Genomic DNA, 27,413 nt, shown 5'->3' with positions numbered 1-27,413 from the left:
TTGGGTTGTTTCTAGTTCTTGATAATTATAGCAGCACTATTCATAAATATTTGTGGGCAGATGTTACATAAATCTTAAGTGAAAACTTTACGATAAATACCTGTTGTATTTACTTACGGTGTTGCTGGGTCATATGTCCGTATAAGTGAAATATCAATTTTCAGGTTCCTTTCCTCTGACAGTGACTATCTGCAAGGTTCCCTTTGTCCACACCTCTCTCTGACCCCTCCCTGACCTCATTAGGACCTCTTGTTCACTGAACCTACTGATTTTTCACTGGTCATCCTCCTCTTTTTTTTTTTTCCTCATTCGTTCTCACACAACTTAGATTTCATGGTCTGTCATAATAGTCATTCCCTTGGAAACCTTCCTATCTCCTTCTGACATGCTGTTCCCGCTGCACCCCCCCCCCCCCCCCCCCCCCCCCCCCCCCGCCCCACCGGCGATCATTCCTTCTGCCTCCATTAGGGTGGAACAGTGTGGTCAGAGAACAATATACAGCTGTGCCAGTGGGTCAATTTGTGACCAAAATCTCACTTGAGCATTTGATACTAACCATCAGTCTGGCCGCCTAAAATGATGATTCCACACTTCTCTCTGCTAAGAACTCTGACAGCCCCTCCCCTTCTCTCCGCTAATGGTCTTGCCTCCTCCATCGCTGTGGAGATGGAAACAATAAATTGGAGTTTGCTTAGCATCTTGCCCTCACCAATTCCACCTGACAGGCTGCAGCCTTATCTACTCTTTGCCTTCCCTCCTTTAAAATGATGAACTGGGGTTGCCTGGGTGGCTCAGTCAGTTAAGCATCTGCCTTCAGCTCAGGTCATGATCCCAGGGTCCTGGGATCAAGTCCCGCCTCCAGCTCCTTGCTCAGCAGGGAGCCTGCTTCTCCCTCTGCCTGCTAATCTCCGCCACCACCCTCACTTGTGCTCTCTCTGGGGTGCCTGGGTGGCTCAGTGGGTTAAGCCTCTGCCTTTGGCTCAGGTCATGGTCTTGGGGGCCTGGGATCGAGCCCCACATCCCTGCTGAGCAGGGAGCCTGCTTCCCCCCACCCCCCGCCTGCCTCTCTGCCTACTTGTGATCTCTGTTTGTCAAATAAATAAATAAAATCTTTTTTAAAATTGATGAACTGGGGGGTGCCTGGGTGGCTCAGTGGGTTAAATCCTCTGCCTTCAGTTCAGGTCATGATCCCAGGGTCCTGGGATCGAGCTCCACATCGGGCTCTCTGCTCGGTGGGGAGCCCACTTCCCCCTCTCTCTCTCTGCCTGCCTCTCTGCCTACTTGTGACCTCTGTCAAATAAATAAATAAAATCTTTAAAAAAAAATGATGAACTGACAAATGTTTCTGTCCATGCTGCATTAGCTCCCATCTGTGCCCATTATTATTCTCAATGGCATGATTCCTGCAATGATCCCTTCTCTTGCGAGCCCTAATCAGTTCCTCCCTCTGCCATCACCACATCAACACCCCCATGGGCTCTAGGTCATCTTGAACTAGAATGTCCCTGAGAAAAAGCTGAAAGCTTTACAGAGAGACCCAACAAATACCACGTCAGCCAACTGAAGGTTAACATCAACAGTGAGAAGTCACACTGACAGCATGTACCCTCGATGTGATGGGCTGAGACTGGGTCTTTGTTGTCCTCCCTGCTCCAAACCCAGAATCTCTAACCATGACAATAACATGTGACAAATCCAAACTGAAGGATGCTGTTCTGTCAAAATATCTGAACAACACCCCTCAATACTGTCAAGGTCATCAACAACACGGGAAGTTTGAATGACTATGATGGACCCTGAAACTATCACAGTCTAGAGGAGCCTGAGGACACATGACCGTTATATGCAGTATGGTAGCTTGGATAGGATCCCGGAACAGAAAAGAAATTCATTAGACAAAAACTAAGGAAATGGAAATCAAGTACAAATCTTAGATAAGAATGTTCTCAGCACTGGTTCCTTAGTTGTGACATACGTACCACAGTAGCATAAGCAAGAGAGGGAACTGGTGCCCAAACGCTAATATTCAATTTGTTGGCAAATCTTAAATTATTCTAGAAGTTCATTAAATATTAGAAAGCAGAACCGGGTCTTCTAGCTTTACTCTATTTCCCTGCTTCCCTTCACAAGGAAACTTCCTGAAAGAGCTATGTGTTACTGTGGCTTCTGAACCCACTCTGCTCCAGGCAGCTCACCCCTCAGTCCGCTCCCATCAAGCTGCTGTGCTTTGCTGTCTACCCAGACTGCATTGTGCAAGGTCAGTGACCATCTCCATGTTGCCAAACCCCAGAGCCAAGTTTGTCTCCTCCTCTTACCTGACCTCTCAGTCTAGAGTGAGGCCCAGTTAGCGGTTCCATATAGGAACCGTTATATATGAGGAACCTCCATATATGAGGAGGTTAACACCACCTCCTATAGAGGAATTACTCAGAATTGCTTTTGCTTCTGTTCTGACCACTCAATCCACACTGCCCCTTCGAACCTGCGTCTCAAAGTGCAGAGTGTGACGTGGAGACCAGCCCAGCTCTCATGCTGCTTCATGTAGTCTTCTGAAAGCAGGATGGTGACTTCTGTCCTTGGGGAACACCCCCCACCCCGACCCCCAGGATCTGAGAAAGGGCCTAGCAGCAGACAGAACTATAGGTGGAAAGATGGCTGATGCAACATGGCAGCCAGTCCTGAGCCGTGCCCGTGTTTGTGCTGCTCTCTCCCTCCTGTCGGCTGGCCTCCATTACCCCACAGAGACCAGGGTCCGCACGCATTGTCTGTAAGCTGTGTAATAGAGGCTTTGCTTTCCATTGGTGTAGCCCGTGACAAATCTACACGAACAAGAGCCACCAGCGATGGTAGGTTCAGAACACTTTAATAAGATATCAGTGTCAAAATACATTTCTTTATAAGGTTAAGCTCCCCTCTAGTATTGTTGTCAGTAGGAGTTTGACACTACGGTAATGTTCATGAACTCATTACGCTGATAGGTTAAGGTTAATATGAAGCTTGGAATATTTTTTCAGAGTTTTTTAGTAAAACTGCAAGGGTAAAAAAATGCCCTTAATGCTGAGGCAACACACACAGGAAATCAAACACCAGCGTTTACACGTCAGTAACCCTTCAAGTTCTGCCACCGTGTGTGGGGCCGAGAGGTGGTGCTACAGTGTGATTGGGTCAAGGCAGTGGTCAGGTCGTTTTTCTCCTAGATTTCTTTTGAACTTCGGTCTTCTGCTATGTTTTTGGCAGTAAGTCCATCCGGCTTTACCAAATTCTTGGCCTGCTGTGCTTTGTGTGTGTTTCTAGAAACTTCCTCATTGTACCCAGGACAGAAGAGCTCCATGTGATTGCTATTTAAAAACCAAAAGGTATTGTCCCTCTTAACCAGTGAGTTATAAAGTGCTCTGAGACACTTGATTTTCAGTGCTTCCTACCTGAATGTCACTTCAGATGACAGACCTTGGGGAAGGCCTGAGGCTAGGGGCCAACCAGGAAATCTGCCTGGTGCTCCTGGCAGGGCCACCTGACGACAGGCTGAGGAAGGGGTGAGGGCCTGGTCAGGACCAGCTACGCCCCCTCTCCGCACCCTCTCTCAGGCCAGCTCCATGTGCTCCGGGCTGGTAAGCTGGGAGGACCGTGGGCTGGAACACTGCACCATTTCTGAATCCTCACTTTCTTTCCTGAATTCCCACTGAAACCATTTCATGGTAATTCTGGAAATGCCTAAATGTGCCATGTGAAAGACCTTTAGAGTCCCATAGCTCAGTGCACTTGAAGGGCTAGCAACAAGATCTGAAGAAAGATTAAAGCACTTTCCCTCCCTCAGATTCGCCCCACCCTCACCCCATAACATGCCGTCAGACCCTCTTGGCAGCAATAATAATATACATACATACATACATACATAATACATATAGAACATGAGAAGACAGCTCGCAGTGCTCCCACACTTCATGATTCCATGTCTTGGATTGCTTGTCATGCCTATGGCATATCCCCAAAGCAAAAAGCCAACAGCGAGAGACCTTGAGCAGAGCTAGGACAGGCCCAGGGGCGTGCCAAACGACGGTGGTGTCGGCAACACCAGGAGAGAGAGAACCGACATCTTACAAAACAGATCTTAAAGTGATTCCATGAGCAGGATTCCATTTCTGTTTCTAAATTTTTAGATATTACAAAGTACCCATATATATGATAAACACATTAAACCAGATATAAGTTTTCTCTTAAAAAAAAAAAAAACCTCAGTTATGTTTTTGAATAATTAATAAACAGATCCACCAAATGTGGGAGAAGAACCCCAAACAGTGAGGGGGGAAAGCCACATCACGCAACCTTCACAAGCACTTACGCCAGAGTTCACCCTTCACATTTCTCTTCTTTCCCAAATGTTGTGTCAAGATTAGAGCTAAGAATCGGCTTAAGAAGAGCAAAAAGATGGAAATTTACCGTAGGGTGATGAGTTTTAAGAAAGAAGGGAGAAGGGCTTTGAGAGGAACAGGCTGTGAAAATCTAGCTTGGATAGCAGAATTACTTTGTTTCTCTTTGGCAACACCACCACCACCTTTTTTTAGTAAAACGAAGCCAAAGCTTTCCCGACAAGAGAACAGACGTTAACACAAAACTCATTAGTACGGATACTGTGTGTGAGAGAGCGAGACAGAGGGACCCATGAATAATATAAATTAGAAGTAATCAAAGTTGGGGAAAGAAAAATCTTACAAAATTTAAGATCACGTTCATTGACAGAATAAAACGCGGCAGGTAAAACCGTGTATCTTGAAAATACAGCTACTAAAGTGAGCATCTTTAGAAAAAGGCCACTACGTGGTGACGCGGGCAGGTTTGCCAGTAGGCACATCTTGTAAAAAGTGTGTTGGTGTTAGAAATACCTAGTTGCCAAAGTAGACGTAGAGAGTGAAGCTGGCCGGGCAGCGTGCGCGGGGGGTGCCCGCCCAGGGGGGCCCTGGCTCAGGTGGCCTGGTCCAGGGCTCTGAGGAGGTCCCCTCCTTGCAGGAGCGTGGAGCTTCCTGGCACAGGAACATTCACCTCACAGTCATATCTGGTCAATTCGGGCAGCAGGTAGGGCTCCAAGGAGGGCCCAAGCAGCCGACTTGCCATGCCTGAAAGAATGGTTGGTGCCGTGTTTTTAAAGCTCTTGTCGAGCATTCCAAAAAGGGTCTCTTCCCTAAGAGGGCTTCTGCTGTGTTTTCCCCAAACCACCGATTACATTCATGTCAAATAGCAACCCTTGGGGGCTGGTAATTAGGATCTGTGGGATGGGATCAGACTCAGGCAGCCCAGGGGAGAAGGGTGGCTAACCCTCCCCGAATTCTCCAGGGCTACCCTGTGGCAGTACGTTCTCTGTGCACGTCCTCAGCTCTGTTCCTGCCCGAAGGCGGTGAATGAGGCAGTAGGTGAGATGGTGCTATGAAACACTGAGCAGAAGGCGTGGGCCTGGGGACTCTTACGCCCTAAGAGCCTTCTAAAACCATGGGGCCAGGCAGCATCCGCCCCTGCCGTACTATTTCTGGGACAGGTAGCTGCCCTCCAGGGCTTCAGTCTTGTCCCCATACAGAGCTGAGCCCTGCTGCTGGCTGGTTCCAGGTCCCGGACGCACTCACCTGATAGCTTGGCAGTGGACGGCAGGCTGTAGTCCTGGTACGGAGGGGCGTAGCACTGTGGGGGGAACCCACTCTTGGCGTTCTCCCCCGGGCTCATGGCAGACGGTGGCGGTGGCAGGTGTCTCAGAGGCTGTCCGAGGCCCCTCATGGGATTTTGGGTGAACTCCTCTGAAAGACCAATGCCGGCAAGTGAGGACAGTGCAGGCAGGGGAGAGACTGCAAGGCCCCCAGAAGCCTCCTTCCTTCACAAAAGGTGCCCAGAACTAGCCCCAGCTCCTAGGGTCCCAGCACCTAGAACGTCCTGAGTCTCTCACCCAGGCCTAGTGGAAGGGGCTCGGGCGGGGGGACGGGTACACGGGACACCACCTTATCCTTCGGAGGCTCAGAGAGGCAGGGGTGAGACTGCGCAGGGACCCAGAGGCGCCCCTGCCAGTGCTGTCCCCGCAGCCCCCGGGAGGCTTGGACCCGCTGCTTACCACTGGGGAGGTTTGCACTCAGCAGTTTGTCGGGCATCAGAGGGCAGTTCCCGTTGGCCCTGAGGCTCTTCACCCTTTTCCACACCTGATGGGAAGTGCTGCTGCCTGATGGATCCCCCTGGAGGCAGAAGGGAGAAGGCCAGAGACACAGGTCCTCAGATGGGGTCGGGGGTGTTCTCTGACAGGTCACACCCCTTCCTGCTGCCCCTGGCAGGCTCTCTGGGACCCCACAGCCCCTGGGAGAGGACCTCCGTCCTCACTGTCTCCACACCCCTGGGCTGTGGAGGGAGTCCAGACACCACCAGGCAGGGGACTCACCCCGCTCATGTCTTGGAAGGCTTGTTCCTCATACTCTCGCTGTCGCTTCAGCTTCAGCTTGTTGGCCAGGGCCACCATGGTTGGGCTCATCACATCTGGGCCTTGGGGGCCAAAGCCCTTTGCAGACCTGCCAATGCCAAGAGAGAGAGCCATGAAGGAGTTGGAAGCCCCACATCCCCATGTTCTCTGCACTGTCAGAGGGCCCTTCCAGAACTCAGACTCGCCCGTGTTGGCTCTGAGATGCAAAGGGCAGAGTCCCAGATGAGGGGCTGCGTGCTCCAGATGCTGATGGTTCCAGTCACCTGTACCTCCCTCCACAGCTGCCTGCCGGCCCGTGCTTCTGCACAGCCCTCCGTTGTGGCTGCACAGTGGGTGACATTGGTCTTGAAGAGACCAATTGTCTCTGCCCTGCCTCTGCTCTTGTCTTCTGCTCTGTCTCTCCCCTGTACTGCCTGGACTACTCCCCGGGGAGGAAGGGCAAGCGCCCCCTGAAGCAGAACCTGGGGGCCCTGAGCACGCAAAGTCCCAGATCAACCACGGTGACTTGGCCCAGTGAGTGCCCCCCTGGTTGACACGGGCCTTGCTGGGGAGATGGGAAGAGATGGGAGGAACCAGGGACAGCTGCGAGGCAGGGGAGAAGCAAGGGCATCTTTTATGCTTTTCTCAACCAGGGCTCCAACAGAGCAGCAGGAGTCCTTCAGACACCTGTGTGCATCTGTGACTCGGCTGTGGAACCCAGGTCTGAAGGAAGACACGGTGCTGTTCAAGGCCCTTAGCAGGCCCCTTCTCTCTGCCATGGCCCGGACACAAATGTGTTCTGCTCATGGCCTCACATACCTTGGGGTGAGTCCCCCACAGCCTCTACTCTCAGAGCACAGGGGAGGAGCAGGAAGACTTTCTGGGGCCCCAGAGCTCCAACCCATCCCCTGACGTGGGAGCTTCCGCTGGTACAGCAAGGGTCTGGGCCACTCACCTTTTCTTGAACACGGAGAGATGGGGTGAGGTGATGGGGGCACCCAACGGTGATAGCCCCAAGGACTCCGTGTGCTGATCTGTGGCAGGCCACTTCGTGGGCCCAAAATGTAATGGCGGGTCAGGGGGCCACTGGGTATTGGATCTGCCGCCCATGGAGGAGAGAGGGGTGCTGGTTTGGCCACAGCACGGTGGCAGCGACCCCTTACTCCCACCATCAAAGAAGATGGAGGACATGGGCTGGTGCTCAGGCTCGATCTTCTTGCTTCCCAGCTGCTGCTGATACTTGTCCAGGAGGAAGGGACTGTGGGAGGCCATGGGCGCCAGCGGCTGGAAGATGTTCGTCATGGTGCTGAAGCAGTGCTGGGGGGTGGCCTGTGGCTTCTCTGGCAGCAACCCCTCCTCGGGGCAGATGGGACTGAGCTGGAAGTCTTCACCGTCCATGGGGATGTAGGGGGCCAGGGTCTCCAAGTCCAGCTCACTGAAGTCCGTCTGAGGACAAGGCAGAGGTAAAGGTGTGGGGAGGCAGGCATAGCCTTGAGAACGCTATTCCCTTGTCCCGCCCTCGTGGCCCTGACTGTGTCCTCCCTCTCCTGCACCGCTTCCCTTCAGCAGTGTCCCTCCCTTGCTCTAGCAAGGCCCACCAACTGAAAACTCAGATTCGTCTACTTGCTGTGCAGGGCTCCTGGCCTGGGACACTAGCCTTTCCAGGGTTCACGCCCCGAATCGCCATGCTCTGCTCGGCGGTGCCTGCACATTCCCCACAGGTGACCCTGCCTCCTCCCACCTGAAACAACTTCCTCTCTACCCCACTTCTCTCCTATAACCCCAGTGAGACTGCCTGTGAAGCCCGTGGTATATTCAGTGGCCCCTGGGGAGGCAGGGACAACTCAGTCCTCCTCTTCCTCATATGCTCTGTGAAACACCCTCCCCATCCTTGTTTTTGTAATTTTTCAGGAACACCAGTCCCTTTCAAGAACACTGCCTCTGTACATTCCTGAAAAGTGGTGTGTAAGTGAAAAATCTGTCAGTCCTCTATCCTTTAAAATGCATTTAAAATAAAAGTTATTATTTCAGAATCCTAAGATGAATGTGTTTGTGAGGAGAGTAAGTTTTCCTTATTTATAAACCTCTCACAATTCCTATCTACTCTTTAAACATAAGGCTTCTTTAAGAAAGGAGCAGGGGTAATTTGCTTTCTGGGGCAGAGGAAAACCAGCCTCAGTAGAGACTGCACGAGCTGGATTGAGCCTGGGGAGAAGGGGACTACCCCAGGCTCCACTTCCCATTTAAGACCAGGGCCTTGGCCAAGCACCACCCCTCCAGCCCCTCAGGCTCTGCAGTGAACCGTCGTGGCTATAAGAACAGGTGTGAGCCCGCACAGCCCATCTACCTGGGAGCTGCCCTGGTCCTTTGCCTCTGTATCCATGGTGAAGAGCTTCTCGATGACTTCAATCTTCAGATTGTCACTCAGGGATGTGTAATAGTCTCCTGGGCTGCTGGGCTAGGGGCCAGAAGGAGAGTGACCAAGTCAAGAGGAGGGCACAGAAGTCCAAGGTGAAAGGGGCAGTGCGTTTCTACACTCACAGAGTCTGCTCCAGCCCATGGAACAAGTATGTGGCGGGGGACCCCTCCTCACAAGAAGGCTGTGGCCAGTGGGGCTCTGGAAATTATGCCACTCTCTGCCCTAAGCAGGATGGTGACTGCCCTGCCCAGCGACTGAGTGAGGGGCTCAGAGCTGTGTGCCACTCAGCCCCATCTTCAGGAAACTTAGCATTTAGATGGGGGTGCACACAGTAAGAGCCAACAGCTAGAGCAGTGGGCAGGCAAGGGGCCCCCCACCCCGGGGGACCCCAGGATAACTCGAGGGCCATGCAGGCAGTATTCCTATCCGGGCCATCTGCTTGGCCATCGTGCAGCAGCCAAAAAAGGAGCAGCCCACCCTTTCCGTGTCCTCACCCCAAGGCGGGGTGCTCACCGTGGAGCAGCTGCTGCTGCTGGTGGCACTCGGGGTGGTGCTCCCGGAGGCTGCCACTTGTGGCACGGTGAAGGCGGGCAGGCTCCCGGCCTCGCTCTGGGTGCTGTGGCTCCTTGGCTCTCTGGGCCACGGCTGGCCGGGGGGCAGGAGGGTGTTGCTGTAGGATGAGGAGCCCTGGAAGCTCTGGCTCTCTGTGGAGACAAGGTCCTGGCTGGTTACCACCTACAACTCCTGGGCTTACCCCAGGGTAGCGAAAGCCCAGAGGGTGTAGGGAAGGTCCTAGGAGGGTCTGAAAGCGTGCCTGGGGCTAGGTGCTTGGCCTCTGAGGCCCCGCGGCAACTACGGGCTGTGAGGCAAGTCTCCCTGGGAAGGGAACACCCTCCTGGAGCATTTCCTCATCAGAGTCTACAGGTCCTAGGACTCACTTCCTTGACAAGGGGCCGGGAATGTCCATGAGGAGGAGGTTGTAAGAGGGAAACAGGCCAGTTTGCCTCAGTACTGCCACATCCCAGGGCCGCTGCGAGACTTCTTGTCCCGGGGCTATTGCCCTTTATAGTTTCTGAGGTTGCAATCCCCATGTGGCCTCTCCAGAGCTTCTAGAGGGGCCAAGCCACCATATGGTGAGCAGGGGGAGGGGCTTCTAGCCCTGGGATAGGCACAGGAGGGTGGGGGAGAGAGGTAGGGGTCACAGCCTGGGAGCAAGGGGCTTCCCAGGTACACATGTTAAGTGTTTCCAGCATGAGAGGGGGACAGGGCTGAAAACTGCCTGGACATGCCAACATTTACATTTTTTTTTTTTTTTTTTTTTTTTTTTTTAGAGAGAGTGCATGCACAGGATGGGGGTAGGAGCAGACGGCAAGGGAGGGAGACTCTCCCCCAGACTCCACACCTGCCCAGCACCGAGCCTGATGCGGGGCTTGATCTCACCACCCTGAGATCATGACCTGAGCCAAAATCAAGAGTGGAATGCTTCACCAACTGAGCCACCCAGGCGCCCTGTGGAGAGGCCCACATTTTTTTTAAAAATAGTGGATATGAGGGCATCTTTTCTCCCTCCACATTTCTGGAATGATTTCTCCTCCTATTTCAGCCTGGCCCTCTACCTAAACGGCATCCTGTCCTTCGAGGCCCAGGGGGAGATCTGCCCTCTCCATGCAAACACAGCAGCTGCCTTTGACCGTCTCTCTCGCTGCCCCCTCCCTCATGTCAGACTCCCCCTGCCTCTGCTGGACAGCCCACGGCTCAGTCCCCACCAGCCCTGCCCAGGCAGCGTTTTGCAGAGTCCGAAGCAGGACCCTCTCACTCCGTGCCAGACCTGCACATTGCCCTTCGGCGGTCAGCACAGTCTGGCTCCAACAGAGGAATCACAGGGCAGGGGAGGGGGCAGGGGTTGAGGAAACGCTGAAGCCAGGGAGGCCGGTTACAGTAAGGAGAGAGGGTTCAGCAGGCCCCTGTTTGGCTAGGAAGCACCCACCGAAATCCAGAGAAACGATGACATCTCCTGCAGTGGGTGCCAGCTGGGCCAGCTCCTCGGGCTCCTCCTTCAGCTTGGTGAACAGGCAGTTACTCTTGTCGGACACTGCCACCTCCCCGCTGCTGTCAAAGATGCTGTTCATGGCCATCAGGTGCGGCTTGAACAGGGATTCCGTCTGGTCCATGGAGAACACCACGTCATTCTTCTCGATCTCACTGATGGGACAAGAAGTGTCTCAGACCTTCCATGTTTTCTAGCAAAAGCCTTTTATATCCCCAGAGATACAGAAAACCAGACAGCTAACCCTCTTGGCTGAAAACACAGGTATGGATGCCGTGCTAGGGTTTTGTAAGGCCCCGCACGGTGAAGTTTGGAGTCATGGAGGCAGCAACCCCAAGCCTGCCCTTGGGACAGGGATGGCTCTGGGATGCTCTTTGATTACTGGGCATGCGCTGCATTGTGTACATGGGGGGTGAGGGCTTCAGGTTTGTTTTACTCTAGCAGGATCATCTCCAGCTTTCTCCCCAGGCACTAGGGAATGAAGCTGTTGCATCTTCTTCCAGAAATCCTGAGCAGTATTTCTTTCCTTGTTCCCCATTCAAAAAATACTAAGTGACAACTATGCTATCTGCCTCCCCATGTGGGTCAGAGGCATGACACAGATGACAGATGGGGGGAGACCAAAAAAGTCACCAGGAAGGGCCACCCCAGGTGTCCTATAGTCCCCGAGACAGCCATGAAAATCCTCTGGGTCCCAAGGATTGGCACAAAGAGCTCGCAGAGGCAGTGCCCGGGGTCAGGTAGGTGTGTGTCCTCTCGGCCTGCTGCCCTCGGTCTGGGGAGCTCAGGTGCCCCGCACAGCCTGCCCCACGGCCCTCACATGCTCACCTCAGGACGTAGTTCACACACATGATGCACTGGGGCTGCAGGTTCCGAGGGTTGTAGATGACTGTCCCCTGGGTCTCCAGCCACACGTAGCCCCCGTGCTTCGCAAGCATCCGGTATTGGCCGCTCACCACCTGCCCTTTGGTGCACACTAGGGGAGGAGAAACAGAGCCCAAGGTCAGGGAGGCTGGGGAGCTAGACCTCACAGGGAGGGTAGTCTACGGGGAAACAGACAAGACTGCGCACTGAGACACAAGGACCTCCACATGACTTCTTTCCTCTTCTAGATTATTCTAAACGCTCATTTAACATTTACTGTAGGAAAGCACTGGGACGGTGTCCCACATGGCCCAGTCCAGAAGGCTTCATTTACTCCCATTAAACAGGAATTAATAAATCTCTTTAAAGTCTACCAATGTTAGAATTTCTGGTAGTTTTCTGAACAGTCCATCTACTTTCATTCCTTGGGAATTCATTCTTCAGAATCCTAGCTCCGAGCTCCTCCGATCACAGAGAATGGGAAGAGGCATGATGAAGGTGTTAGAAAATCTTGCTAGCATGGGGGCTCTGGGGAAGGAACAATCCCTCTTAGTTTTGGTTTCCTCATCTACAAAGTGAGATGCTGATAAAAAGAACAGTGATGACGAGAACGACGTTCCTAGTGAGCCAGCGTAGAGCAGCTGTTCACGCCGAGGACCGGGTCTGCCGGGCTGGCTGATCCCGTGCAGACCTGTTGACGGAATGTCCTGGACAACGGCCATAGAGGAAAAGCCCCCTCTTCCCTGGGGCCGTAGAGAACGTTTTGAGGGGTCCCACGTGAGAGTATCCAGACTCTTGGTGAACACAGATTTGCACTCCGTTCTCCTGGTGGGTGCAGGGGCCACCTCCCTGTTCACTAGGCTTGGGAGGCTAAGGATAGCCGCTTGGTTCCTACTGATGCCGCTTGTGGCCCTTTATGTTTTTCGGGGCACGTTTTACCCACTTCAAAAATTGAACAAGCACCGAGGTGCCCGAGTAGTAACTTACTTGTGTGCAGTGCTTTGCAGTGTTCAACACTGTCTCAAGATGAGCTCACTGCTGCACAGCGGTTACAACTGCCTGGCACCTAAGTTATCCGCAAGGATCAGCGTCCCCAACAGCTCGTGTAATTCACAATGACACTGTGAGAGGTCTCTCGTGATTCCTGTTTTACCTCTGAAGAAACTGAGGCCGGGAACTCCACGGTAGTTTGCTGAAAGGGTCCCTCAGTGGAAACAGTAGACGGGCTCACAGTCTACATGTCAGACTCCCGACCTAAGCTTTCGTGGTTTGGTTTTCCTTTTAAAAATCAACTTCAGGGCCGCCTGGGTGGCTCAGTGGGTTAAGCCTCTGCCTTCAGCTCTGGTCATGATCCCAGGGTCCTGGGATCAAGCCCCGCATCGGGCTCTCCACTCAGCAGGGAGCCTGCTTCCCCCTCTCTCTCTGCCTGCCTCTCTGCCTACTTGTGATCTCTCTGTCAAATAAATAAATAAAATCTTAAAAAAAAATCAACTTCAGTGAGGTTTAGTTTACCTTCAATTTAAAAATGCAACCACTTGAGGTGCACAGTCCAATGCATTCTGACAAAGTGCGTGGGACTGTCACCACAATCCAAGGTAAACCACTCGGCCCTCAGCCCGCCACCTCCGAATTCCTTAGGCCTCCTGCTGCTCCATCCTCATGGCCACCCCTGGTCCCAGGCTCCCCCTGATCTGTTGTCTGCCACTATATGGCGCTCTTCTCTCCATCTGCATGTAAGTGGCCTCATACAAGCGTATGTAGTCTTTTGTGTCTGGCTTCTTTTCCCTCAGCATGTGTTCCAGATTCCTCGGGTGCTGCCAGGACTCGGGCTTTGCTCCTTTTTATTGCTGAGCTGTGTTCCACTGTATGGAGGTACCATAATTGGTTTATCCATTCACCTGTAGATGGATGTTTAAGTTGTTTTCAGTTTTTTTGGTTATTGTGAATACTGCTGCTATAAACACTGGTGTACACATCTTTGTATGGACACATACGGTGGGTGCAGCTAGGGGGACAATGGCCAGGTCAGTGGCTAAGTACATGCTTCCTTTGTAAGAAGCTACCACATCCTTTTCCAAAGTGGCACATCACCCTAGTCTAGTCTTTTGGATCATAATTCTGGGCCGCAGAGAGGATAGATATCGCCTTCTTTGGACAGGAAGGAATAATAAGGTCAGGGGGACTGTGACCTGCTTAACACGATGTAGGACAACGGAGCAGGAGAAAAGCACTCCCGGCCCCTCACTCTCTGGCTATGACCCCCACGCTGCCATTCACTGGGAAGCCTCCACTTGCTGTGGCTGTGGTCCTGCATCGTCGTGGGCCACTGCTGTCCTCCCTGGGGCCCCTCAGGTGCCCCACTGAGGCTCCCTTCCTGCAGAGAAATGATTCTTGCACAATTTCAAGTGCCTGGAGTTAACTTATTTAGACGGATCTTAATGCAGACAGAGTTCAGGGCTCCTATTCTTTTTGATTAAGCAGTGCAGCGAGCAAAGGTCTTAACTGCATTTCTAGTGATTGCAGGCGAGGACCTGTTCTGCCAGCACGGTATAATTACGCCTGCTTTCTACCCATCTGTTCATTAACGCCAGCCTTGGTGAGGGGCCTGCTCCTTGGGAGATAGGCCGTTTATAGCCTTTAATCTTGTTTTCCTAAGAGCACATAATGTCCTCACACAACAAAGAGAAAGCGCCCCCCCAGCCCCTACCACCGACAGTAACGACGTATAAATTACTAATCCATTTGGAAATGATGGCTTTCAATTATCTAAATCTGGTTTGAGGACAGAGCTTCCCCAGTCATTTCGACAGTAAACGTTCACAGGCTAAAACACACATTCACGCGGAAACTCAGGATGCTGGTGTATAAACCTGACCCAGCCTCCAACTATCCTGCCACAGTAGTGTGACTCTGTGGTACAACTTTATTTGCACAAACCCAACCACACACACACACACACACACACATGGGCAGAGAGACAGAAATAGATGTTTTCTGTTTTAGCTGTCAGTAATCCAATTTCCAAGCCACACAGACTTCCCCTTGCTGGATTTGGGTTTGCTGGCTGGGCGTGGGGCCGCGGAGCTCTGGGCAGCTTTACATGGCTCCATCAGGGGAAAAAGGGAGCCTGATTTCTCTTTGGGTTGTGAATTACCTTTAAGTGTGCCTAATACTTCAATGTACGGATTCAATAAAAAGCGCCATATTTCCGCCAGAGTCAGCACAAAACTGATAAGACCAATTTTTATCCCAGCTCTGTTTTAAGGGTCAAAGATTTTTTTTTAATTATTTTTTATAAACATATAATGTATTTTTATCCCCAGGGGTACAGGTCTGTGAATCGCCAGGTTTACACTCTTCACAGCACTCACCATAGCACATACCCTCCCAATGTCCATAACTCCACCCCCCTCTTCCAACCCCCCTCCCAAGGGTCAAAGATTTTTATGAAGAAAGAATACTTCTTCTTTGCCCAGGGAGAAGTCATCATTTTTGTTCCTTCTGATAGCAGTGCCTCAGCTCTTCTATCCCCAAAGACAAAGTATAATACTGTCCTCCAGGAATTCCCAGAAACTTTTCCTATTGTCCCCTGCTTTGACTTCACCCTGGGCTGAGGAAGAAAGCTGGACTTTCCCTGTTTCACATGTAAAGGAGGAAAGACCCAGAAAGCCAGGCCCTGGGGAATCTGTGGGTCAGCTGGGGCAGAGCCCAGGTCCCAGAGTCGCAGGGTTGGGATGACTTTGGGAGCGAGAATCACCGTGTAACAGAAAAGCATGGGGAATCCCAGCATGAAGGCTGGAACCACATCCTACAATTTCAAAGCTGAGGGAGGCTCGGGCTGGGTCATGTCCACGGGCACACGAAGCTGCCTTCACCTCCCTCCTCCATTATCTGGGTCCCTGCATGGGGCTGAATCTAGGCTGGTAGCTTGGTTGGTTTTTGGCCAGACAGCATAGTGAAAAACTTCTCTGAGATATCATAAGGGGCCGTCTTGTACTTTCAGCTCAAACCCCAAAGCCACGAGGAAAAAGCAGAGAGACCAATTAGAAAGAGAAGATCTCACTCCATCAGAGGACAGGAACTGTGCTCACATACAGTTTATGGGATTGCTGATCTGTGGGCTGCTCTGAACTCAGCTGTCCTAACCTTAGCACAGATGATGGACTGAGAAACAATGGACAAACAGAAGCATCTCCATCTTCTCCCTTGCCACCCCAAGCCACAGCTAATCCTGGGGGCCCAGGACCCGCAGGACCACCGGCATGCTTGTTAGACTTACCTTACCCATTTTTAATCCGCCTAGAATCTTCTTGGCACCTCTGTCTGCACTGATTTTGAAGCATTCTTTCCCAAATATGAGTGCGCCTTGGGTTTATCACTAACTTAGCGCCCGCATTTTATCAAATACTATGCTAGATATTGAGGCTAAAAAGATGAGCCACCTGTTCCCACAGAGCCAACAACCTTCCTTTTTCTTTCGTTGGGGAACAATCCTATAAGTGTCTATGTCCCTCAGTGGGCTGAGTATAGTGGAATCAACCCAGAGTCCTTTGCATGTTGACAGGCTGCATGGATTCAAGGAGACGATCCTGGATCGCCTGTGAACAGGAAGGCTGCACTGGGAATACGGCCAAGTGAAGGCACTAGAGTTGCCCTGTCCCATGGGGTAGCCACGGTCAAGTGACTGAAATTTAAGTAAAATTAAAATTTTCAACATTCAGTTCCTTGGGTGCACTAGACACTTCACACGGACTGTGCCGATGCAGAACATCTCCCTTGCGGAGAGTCCTGCTGGACAGTGCTGTTCCAGGATCCTTTCATAACTCGGGTTTCTTTAAGTTGCAAAGCATAGTGTCCATGTGCCACCACTGGTTTGCCTGGACAGCCTCCAACTGAGTTCTCTGACCCAGCAAGCCAGCTGTTGGAGAACCGAGGCCTACCTCAATGCATCTGTGAAGTTGCTGTCCTGGTACCTTCACCTGTTGGGCCTCGTCCTCCCCCATCCTTCTAGGTCCAACTCAAGAGCTCTGTCCTCTCCTTTCTTGAACCTTCCCAGGCCTCCTCTTCTGCTTCTATAGCCCACAACCCAGCTGACCATGTGTCCTCTTGTGCTCTTCTCTACAGGGCTGTCCCACAGGGCTGTGCCAACTGCTGGCCATACGGGGTGCTGGGTGGAAATGGAATGTGGGGACTGAGATTCGCCCACCTTCTACTCTCTAAGCTGTGGGCCATGGTATGGGTGTGTCTCCCCCAGAAGAACGGGGCCTTTTTCTAATTTGCATCAAGTTGTCATCTGGGCTGGTGGCAGCCTTGGATTTCTAACCATCCTGAGGGCACAGGTCTTGTCTGCCGCCCAAGATGGTGGCTCTGTGGAGGATGGAAGCAGGTCTTCTCTGGTCTCACTGGTGCCACACCTCATTCAAGGCCATATTTCACAGACACAAGGGAGACACGCAGGGTGCTCCAGGAACTTACGGTTCTGGTGACTTTTGGTCATGTTCTCTGAGTCCAGAGCATGGTAGAACTCATAGGCTGAGCGGCCAAGCAGCTCCTCGGGGTGGTAACCAACCAGTTCAGTGATCCTGAATTTTTAAAAAAGCAAAACAAAACAAAACAAAATCATGTGGGAAGAGAGACTGTATGAATGTGGGCAGGGGCTCAAGGAGCTAGATCCAGAAGGTAAGTCAGAGGCACACATTCAGACGAAAATGCTCCAGGCATCCTGGTCGTCCCATTCATCCAAGATAAAGAAAACATGGTGTTCAACCTGCTGCGGTGGCTCCACCCAACCTCCCTCCACTCTTCCCCCACTTTCTGAAATCGTGTCTGGAGAGTCGGGATTCCCTACGTCCGCCGCCGATACACATAAGCCTAGTCTCCCAGCAAGTCCTGGAAGGGGCTCTCATACCCTCCGCCCCCCAGCTTTGGCCGAAGAGGGAGATCCAGGGGGAACAGACAGTCCAGTTGATGTCCACGCGAGAGTCCAGGGACAAAACAGTAATGAAAACCAGGGCTCCAGGTTACCAGATCAAGCTGATGCCAGTACTGGGTGATGTAAGCGAAAAGCGAAAATGGTGCGGCCTCTGGGGGAGGAGTGTGGAGTGGGCCTTTGTCTGTGTGGTAAGCAGCAAGGGAGGAGGAACCCTGCCTGTGTCTGATCTTTAGTCGTCTGAGTACTCTCCCTCAGGTCCTGCCTGGTGACCTCAGGTACTTCTCGGACATCGGACATCAGGCTTGCCTACCTTGGAACTTTACCTGCCCCTCCCCATTTCAAGGAACGGGGATGGGCAGGAAGTGCTGAGAGGAAGAAATACAAAATCAAGGTATTAGAAGTGTGCCTCCTCATTACACTCTGATAGATGGGCAGCTCTGAAATGACAGGGCTCGGCCATCCCAAGTGTCCCTTTCTTCATCCTGTAACATGTCTGGTTTCATGGGAAGCAGGCAGAAAACAGACAAATGTAGAGAACCATGAAGGATCACTTAACACTCTGAGGACTCTTTTCTCTATACCAGAATTATTAAACTAAAGATGCCCCACCCAAGAACCACCAGATTAGCCACTTTCTCACATCACATCTAAATATCATTTCTTGCAAGGTTTGCTGTCTCCTGCAGTTTTTCTAATGGGCTCATTGTCTTGTTTACTTGGCCCACCACAAGTCAGAAGTGATGCTGTACTCTTATGATTATGAGCTCTATTTCAGAATGTATGACTTCTGAGTCCTATCATGTATCCACACTGGAAATTAACGACACAGAGGGGAAAACAAAATCAGCAGAAGCTGGGGCTCCTTGGTTTCCTTTGCTTATTCTCTCCCCACTCCAAAGGGTCTCTACATATGTCTGCCAGAATAAATCATTCTAAAATAGGATGGAAACCCTATTTCCCTCCTGCTCCTTCCCTATTACCAACCGCTATTGACCACTATTGTTACTGTGATCCAGAGTAAATACAGTCCATCTAACTTACAGGACCCCCCAGAATCTGGTCTCCCAACTTCCATGCAGTGTGATTTTGGCTAACCAGCAGTGTGTGTCTTACATCCTGTGTCCTGGCAGACTGCTCCCCTTGGAGTTCCCCACACCCAGCAAACCCATTCTTGCTGTAGAGCCTTGACGTCTTCTCTTCAGCCCTCTTCTCCAAGCCCCCGATGACCACAAGGCTAGCTGATGGCCCGGTCATCTCCACAAAGACTTCTCTGATTCTCCCAGCCCTCAGTGACGTCTCCTTCTCACTAAGTCCTAACAGGCAAACCCATATCACAGACAATTACTCACATCCTAGGCTGCCAATCTCTGAACATAGGGACCACTTTCTTCTTTGGCCTTCCCTACAGTGGGTACTCAGTAAATTCTTGAGTGGCTGACTGGCAGCTCTATTCTTAGGACCTGAGGTACAACCAGAGCCCTGCCTTCCCCAGCACCACTAAGGCAATAAAGCTTTACTCTCTCTCCTAGAATGTGATTAACTGTGTCAATGCATGTCAGTGCGTGTGCGCGGCGCACGCACACAGCTCTCAGCCGGACCCCTCACGATGTTTAATCCATCCTTTCTTCATCCTGGAAGCTGTGCCTGGTGTTGGTGTGGTCAGAGAAGAGAAAAATTCTCTCCCTCAATGACACTTAGGGCTGAAAGGCTTTGTCAAACAAGGGGCAGCCCAAAGGGGCTGAGCAGCTTAGGCCTCAGCTGATTTAGCCCAGCGGAGATTTCCAGTGAGATTTCAGCAGTTCACATGCAAAGGCAAGTTCACTTACGCCTGCTGGTCTCAGACTGGGAGCATCTGTCCCCTTACTTGGCCCGGAGCAGAGAGATCTCTGAACTTACAGCAACAGACATGTTCGTTGGTAGCCTGATCCTGGGGTTGGGGCCCAATGGCCCCTTATCGAGGTAGAGACTGGGGCAGAGCACGGAGATGGTAGAACAGTGCTGGCCCTCTCTTCTCCACAACCGAATGGCTTTCCTGTTGGGTCTAGTCCTTTCAAGCTTAAGCCTGGGAATAGGAATTGTACCAGCAGGCCCTGGTGACAGTGAGCTGGCCATTAACAGGCTTGCCGATTTGCCAGATGCATTGCTTCTGTTCCTGGACAGGGCTAGAATTTTCTAGAGACCCTCCAAAGTGAGGCTGCTCTGGAAAAGATATGGTACCACTCCCTGAAGCAATGAAATTTTCTTTCAAGATTAGGATCTTTAAAATGTTCAAAGTAAATGTTTATTGCCACCAGCCTCATAATAAACCATTTAAAAAATCTAATTACTGTACCATGCATTCAAAGGCACACAATGGGCATGTCTGGGAAGTGTACAAACAAACCAGGATTTCAGAATCGCCAGCTCGCTTCCCAGGAGTGGCCTTCATTTATCTTGTCAACTAAAATAAATATTTAATGTCTCCTTCTTCGTTCCTTTAAACAGACTACTATAAAAACTGGGAAATACACACACCCCAAACACAATTGAAGAACGTTCGAGTTGTCAAACTTCACAAAGCCAGGAAACCCCAACTTGAAGCTAATGGTCATTGGCCTCCCTGTGCAGGCGCACAGACGCCAGTGGGGAGGCTAATGAACCCAGCTTGTTTATAGGGTCAGCTCCTCTGGCACACAAGGGCCTTCCCTGCTCGTTTCCCTGGGTCCCAGTCCCTGAGGAGCTGGGCTGTGATAACACAGTTTCATCTGCTCTCTCCATCAGGGGCAGGGAATTATTTTTTTTTCTTTCTTTCTAATTAAGAGCCCTGACTCACTGGGGAAAAAAAAAAAAAAAAATTAGCCTGGGGTCACCCATAAAGTTAAAGTCAACTCAGTAGGGCTGTTCTGTTTTTGAGAAGTGGGAAATGTAAAAGGGCTTCATCTACCAGATTTCAGAAGCGAGAACAGCAGAAGAGTGGAAGAAGGATGAGGTGAGGAGAGAGATGTAGACAATGACGGGTAGCCGTAGGAGGCAGAGAGAGAAGAAGAGAACAGAAAATATAGAGGAAAAAGGTCATTATATTCTGAATTGTTACGCCGAGTAGATATGTGGGTCAGACCGCCGGGCTTCGGACTTCAGCATCAGAGATGTCTTCATAACGTAAAATGACAGTTACTCATTGTCCTGAAACTGTTTTTTACCCTTAAGTGCTCAGAGGCTCATTTCAGCATGGATTCCCTGCGCCTGAGTGCCGGGAAGGAAACAGTTCCCTCAGCTATAGTGTCCATGCCCTTGCATCAAGGGGCACAGGGAGTCCAGCGAAGGCCTAGCTATGACGGCTAGCCCCCGTTCCCGGGAGACCACCCAAGCACGGTGCATGCGGGACCTGGCTGCGGTTTCTACCCCTGCTCCCTACACCTGTAAAGGATTTGCTAAGTCAATTCATCACATAAACAAGTTGGGTAGAAGAGTACTGTAAATTACTTAAAGAGGATGAAAGTTTTAAGGACTTTTAACCATCCATTTGTATTCCAGAGAATGCATTTGCTATTTAACCATGCTTATCTGAAAGTCTGCTTTCTTTCCTTCCCCCCTTCTGGCGATGGCTTCTCCCAAACAGCCTGAATCTCCTCATTCTGGCTTCTGTAGGTGCTTATAAGCCTCGGCACGGCCCCTCCTTAATCATATCCAGATTTCAGTGCTTTCTGCTTTAATACACTTTTACCCAGATTTTGCTTGCTTTAAACAACAGTCCTTAAGCCCTGTATTTTCCTCACATGGTATGTGGGCATGGGAAGCCTACACAGCCATCTCTGTAGTTCAGGGGCAGTCCATTTCCGTCTTGTTGGGGTGATGTGTTACAGGTGTGTTACAGGTACTCTATGCCCAGGAAGACTACCCTGGCTCATCAGCCCTGGACTGCCCCTGCTGTGAGTGCCACCAGATGCCACAGCTGCCTTGTAGCACCTTAAGACCCACACACAAGGAAGAAGAAGCTTGCCTTGAATTGCAGCAAGAGAGGAGCAGATCATGTAGAAGGAATCATTTTTGAGTCAGGAGGCCAATCACACCTGGAAATACACTGCAAAGTGAATTTGTAGAGGTGTCACTTCTAGGAGTATTTGGAGCAGGTTAGACAGGATAATACATAAACACTCTCATATACGTGCTCCAACCGTGGGTTGATTTCAGAACACCGTCATTCAGAGGAGACACAGATGCACAGGGAGAGCGCTTCAAGTTCCTTGTGACTCAGGGATTTAGAGAAATTCACTACACCTTCTCATATAAGATGTGTGCGGAGAGGCTAATAATGTGTAGGTCTGCAAGAAGATCTGGAATATACTATATAGGACACTAGAAAAGTACCTGTAATGTATTAATCTGAAAGGTCTCTCTGGTTTTTAAAATGTCATCCATCCTCTAAAAAAAGTACAAAAAAATTTATTAAATGTATCTCATTATGCAATGAAAGTATATAATTGTTTACTACTAATTTGCCTGAAGTTAGCCTATCTTCTTCCCAGATTTCAAAACTCTTGCCTTCCGGGTGTTTTGATGTGTATGTATCTTACAACTCATGGCTCTAATTTTCTCCACTGACCTTCTCTGTGATGCCCAGCTCTTCTCTCACTAGTATCTGTACTCTTCCCGACTTCTCTGAATAAAAACAATTCATCATAAATTTAAGCCACAGAATTTGAAACACAGGCATCCTAACTTACCCGATTTATTAAACTCCTGGTTTTAGGATGCCCTATGTCGCCTTGATTCAACGGTCAAACAGGGCTGCCTTCAGCTGCTTTAACTATAACAATTACATGATCCTCTCTTTGTTAACCTGAAATTTTCACTGTTAACGGTGGCACCGTTTTCTCCTTATTGATACTGATCCTATCGACACAATCTGCTTGGATAATTTATTTCTCGGATACAGGAAGGCGTCTACAACTGACAAAATCACAGTGGGATAATGGGGATCACACAGCGGGCCCCATCCTCGATGCCTGGCTCCCTTCACAGTGACCCCCTTTCGCCACTAGGTGGCACCTCCCCACGAAGTTAGGAAACACCCCCATTTTAGAGTTAAACTATTTGGGAATAACCTCTCTCCCGCGTTTCAGGGAACGGAATGCTCTATTTTGCACCAACCACTGTGGTTCATTAAGCAGCTGGTGTCTTGATATCTAAACTCTCAGAGATCAGGAGAAAGCTCTTTTACTACTTGGATAGACTAGTCTCCCACACGGGGTTAACTAGTCACCTGGCACGTGCTCAGTAAATAACAGGTTATTCACTGGTTGCTCCGTACTTTAGGAAAGGGAGATGAACGGCTCTGTGGGAGTCATAATGGGACAGTTCACCATCAGTCACAGTGATAACCGGGACATCCTCCTTTTGGCTCGCCACCACACTGCTGCCCTTGTCGAGAGCAGTCAACCACATACATGGACACATGACAGATGCGCAGTGTCACGAAATTTGCTTTTTAAAATGTTTCCTTTGTTTCAGGCAATTATTACGAGACCTCATATGGTCCTCTGACCCGTTATTAAAAAGGAGCGGGACACATGCATTCTGAGCCGTCGGTGTGCCTTGACTCAACCGCAGACTCTCCCAAACCATTTGTTTCGGCTCCTAGTCACTCTGGGAACCTGGGAGTTTGATGCCAGTTTTTCTGTCTTCTGTTTTCTCTCCCTCCCCTCTCCATTCTCCCTTCCCTTTTCTCCATGAGCATTATTCATTCCTTCATTCATTTGTTTGTTTATTATGTCTGTGGCCTTCATACATTGAAGAAAAAGTGCTAACCCGGCTTTAAAAGTGCTTTTGTGGATTCCGGTTGCCTTATATTTTCATCAGATTTTTTCCATTTGCCTTACAGGAAAGTAATCCCCTTGTGGAAAATCGTTGCCCCGCAATGTGTGTTAGATGTCATCAAATCTAGTGAATTCCTAGATTTAATGGAAAGTGGAAAGGGCTCCCCGTTAGCTATCATATGTAAATATTGGTTTTTGAGGCACTGATCTCAGAAGGGGTATTAAAGAGACAGAAAGAGAGGGGTGGAGGGAGAGAGAGAGAGGGAGGGATGGAGGGAGGGAGAGAGGGCACATGTGTGCAGTCTGTGTGTGCACATCTTGCCCCATTCTAATGAAAGAGCGAAAACATAACAAACTACCCAAACCAGAAAGATCCCAGTCTTCATCAAGGCAATAGAGAAATAGCACTTAGGGATCAAGGACTTAAAATAGTCACTTTATAAACTGTCTAAGCCGTGTCTGTGTCCTTGTTAACTAATCTGCTAATCGGTTAAACACAACTTTCGTGGGGCCCAGCACTCTGGGTATGCAAGCACCCCTGCGTTCAGCCCTCTAGCACCACTGAACTCCGAGTCTGGGCCATGTAATTAGGTCTTGAAAGGCAGGATTCTGCTGAAAATGCAATGTGTCCAGCAGCTCTGAAACGCAGTATCGCCCTCCACACTCTGAGTCACAAAGCCTTAAATCACAGGTTCCTCCGCTCCAGTATCGACTCCGCTGACAAGCCCTGAGCCAGATGAGGCAGGCAGGCCTCGCGTGGGTCTCCCCGTTCTGTGGCCGCTTCCTCTCACCCCACGGTTGGAACAGTTCCTCCTGTTTTTGTCCCCTCTTCTCTCCCAAGCAGCACTGCTTTTGGGAAATGACCTGAAACTCATTCAAAGCAAGGTAATGAATGGAGGACAACCTCCGTATTACTCTTTCCAGAGATTTTTTTTTCTTCCCTTTAATAAGGATCAAAGTCTTAAGCTTAAAAAAAAAAAAAAAATCCCTGTCTTCTATTAACTAGAGATGATACATTATTTCTCAGGCTGCAGGGTCTTCCCAGGGCTTGTGGGGTCACACGAGGGGGAAGCTTAAGTGGGGTCCAGCACCACAGCCACTGCTCTGGGCTGGATGGTGAAGGCATCCACGGCAGTGCCCCATCCTTGAGCCAGCCCTGTGGGCCACGTGCTGGAATTTCCCGTGCCATTTCGACAGCCTAGAGAGGGGTGCACATTACAGAAGTGTGTCTTCTGCCCACAGGGTTCATTTGAACACAGAGCCTCCATCTGAGAAACGACCTTACACACAGGATGGATTTCTCTAGAGCCTACCTTTGGGACAATCTTTATCTCCAGTCTGCATTCTGATCCCAATAACAACTCTATTAAGCACTGTAATCAATGCTGACTGGGTCAGAGTTCTAGGACAAAAGTCTTCATATGTGACATTGTCTCCCTCTGAGGTTACAGCACCTCCTTCTACTTAGAGAATGACCTGCTGCCTCCAAGAGCCTGGGGCCCAGCACCACGGTGGCCAAAATAGGGGGACAGGAATGACTCAAGGATCCTTTCACAAAGTCCTCTGACTTTGCCTTGAGGGGAGGCCAGTTCTGAGAAGGGGCATATGCAATCTTAGCTGCTTTTTCTACAGCTTTATAATAGAGAACAACTTGTAGTGAGAATAACCACTCAAACCAAACACTTCCTGTTGAGCCTGAGTCTAGGTCATCTCGCCAGAGCTGATACTCCGAAGCATGTCACTCTCCCGTGGGAGAATTTCCAGTGGGGCCTGGTATGGGGGCTTAGAGTCTAGCTTGGCTTCCTTCATCAAAAAGCCTTCAAAATTAGGCTAAGCAGCAGATGGGATGGAGAAGACACAGAAGGAGCAAAGGCTGAGGGACAACAAAAGACAGCAGTAGAAGCCACGCCACCGTGGGCCAGTTTCCAGGCCAGATCCCGAAGCTCCCAGTTGGCCTCTGAGTTGCCAGTGCTGAGGGACATTGCTAGACGCCGGTCTCATTCCCAGGAGCATTCCTGTAAATTTCCTCAGGAGCCTGACACGTATGTGAGAGACTGTGCACACACCACAACAATGAGCAATGAGCCACACAGCAGAACTGCTCTGGCGTCCGCCCCTGATGTTGCCTCCATGGGGAGCCACCAAATATGGTACCAGGAGCCCCACAGCTGCACCAATGGGATGACACAGTGACACACATCCAGAGACTTGTACCCAGCGATGCAATATCCGTGCCCCAGACCCATACCGTCCCCCCCAGGCACAACCACACACACATACACACACACACGCACACACACACACACAGGTAGGAAAGACAGCCCGGCCACGGCACACACACTCCCGGGCCCCCACCTGTCGTCACAGTAGGTGAACTTCATGTCCATGCTGTGGCGGCTGAGGAAGGTCTTGCTGTCCAAGGGGATGTCCATGTGTGACGGGTGCTGGATGGGCTCGCACATGAGGATGAGGCAGGATAGGAGGGGCTCCTTGTAGCTGCAGAGACCGCCGTGAGGGGGGCAGCTGCTGTATACCTTCACCTGGCCAGTGCAGTGCAAGACCTGGAGACCAGCCACGGAGGGTCAGACACGGGGCCAAAGAGAGTGGTCTCGGGGCGGGGGCGGGGGGAGGGGACTCCAACCCGGGCCTGATGTCATCCTACCTTCCAGGTGGCTGACTTGAGGTTGACGGTCCGGCCTCTGCTGGTGACGGTACACTTCATCCTCATGAAGAAGTCCCGCTCTGTGGATGTGTCTTTGCTCTTCTTCCCGAAACCAGAGCCTGCATGGGGAAGGGTGGAGGGTGCCAGGTGACCGTGGTTTTAGGTTTGCATTCGGCAGAGGTGCCCTGGGGCCAACTTTGCGGGGAATTGCATGGTTATTTCCCATGGATCTGCTCCCTTAGCACCCGTGGCCTGCCATGAATTCTGACCATGAACTTGGCCTAGGGGCTAATGTTTTCTCATCTCCGGCTTGTTCCCCCAACTGGAGTCTAAACTCCTGAGGGCTGTTTCAGTGTTTTGTTTCCTCCTGCATCTAGTACATCGCCATTGCTCACTTGACAGCGGCAAGGCAATGAGGGCCTAAAGGCCATAATCTGGGCACAGCGCTCATGTGGCAGGCCCATGTTCCTTCACAGGAAGTCCAAGGGACAGTCTGGGTGAGACCACCGTCCCCTCATGGGGATGACCCTCTCAGATTAGAAAGGTCTCTCAACACCCCTGTTTCATCTTCAGGCCTGTCCGTCATGAACATAATCCTTCAGTACCCAGTCTTCGACCCACCACAGCTGCACTGGGGACACTGCATGTCAGCTTTTCCCTAAAGTGATACGTGTCAAGGCTCAAGAGAGATCACTGGTCCAAGCCTCCTGGGTCTGGTGAGCAAGTTCACTCTGAGGATGAACTCAACATGGATCAGAGCCTTTCTCGGCCAGAATTAAATAAATCACTGAGACAAATGACACAGCCTCTTTCCTGATGGGTCTCCCAATGCCTGCTCACTCAGAGCTTTTCCCACTTTCCATAAAACAGTGACCAATGCAGTAGAGTCACCATTGTCCACGCCTAGACTCTGCCTCCACCACTACCATCTCTAGCCTGGACCTACCCAGGTATACTCCTGCCCCCCGGCATCACAGAACAAGCCAGAGCCTTTTCTCCACCCCCAAATAGTCACACCCCTCCATAAACCTCTAGAGGGCCATGATTTATTGACAGATGTATCCCCAAAAAGCTGTGTCAAATGAACTTTGGCATCTCTGAATCTGTCCCAAACATCTCTAGAGGAGAGCCTACCAAATAAGACAATGAAAGCGAGAAAATGAATCTTTTTTTTTTTTTCTAAAGAAAGAACATTCTACCATCAGGACTATAAAACCGTCTCTCCAAAACTTAACAATGTTCCTTCCAGTTTTAATTCACAGGTGGGGTC

At 50.7% G+C, this 27,413-nt stretch overlaps 1 protein-coding gene across 1 annotated transcript in view; it reads right to left on the bottom strand.

The window, feature by feature from the left end:
* Positions 1-2,846: 2,846 nt before the first annotated feature.
* The window catches only part of EPAS1 (endothelial PAS domain protein 1), an 83,135-nt gene continuing 58,568 nt past the window's right edge, over positions 2,847-27,413 (bottom strand). The window contains exons 5-16 of the mRNA XM_047743746.1: positions 26,144-26,262; positions 25,837-26,042; positions 17,230-17,336; positions 11,719-11,866; positions 10,831-11,045; positions 9,357-9,547; positions 8,772-8,882; positions 7,380-7,870; positions 6,407-6,533; positions 6,089-6,206; positions 5,613-5,780; positions 2,847-5,111 (exon numbers count right to left, since the gene is read on the bottom strand). Coding sequence (XP_047599702.1) covers positions 4,960-5,111; positions 5,613-5,780; positions 6,089-6,206; positions 6,407-6,533; positions 7,380-7,870; positions 8,772-8,882; positions 9,357-9,547; positions 10,831-11,045; positions 11,719-11,866; positions 17,230-17,336; positions 25,837-26,042; positions 26,144-26,262 — 2,153 coding nt within the window. The 3' untranslated portion in view covers positions 2,847-4,959. The remainder of the gene's footprint in view (positions 5,112-5,612; positions 5,781-6,088; positions 6,207-6,406; positions 6,534-7,379; positions 7,871-8,771; positions 8,883-9,356; positions 9,548-10,830; positions 11,046-11,718; positions 11,867-17,229; positions 17,337-25,836; positions 26,043-26,143; positions 26,263-27,413) is intronic.

This window comes from Lutra lutra, chromosome 9 (assembly GCF_902655055.1).
Source record: "Lutra lutra chromosome 9, mLutLut1.2, whole genome shotgun sequence".
Lineage (NCBI taxonomy): Eukaryota > Metazoa > Chordata > Mammalia > Carnivora > Mustelidae > Lutra > Lutra lutra.
Note: the sequence above shows the minus strand (reverse complement) of the source record. Positions and strands in the feature narration are given on the sequence as shown.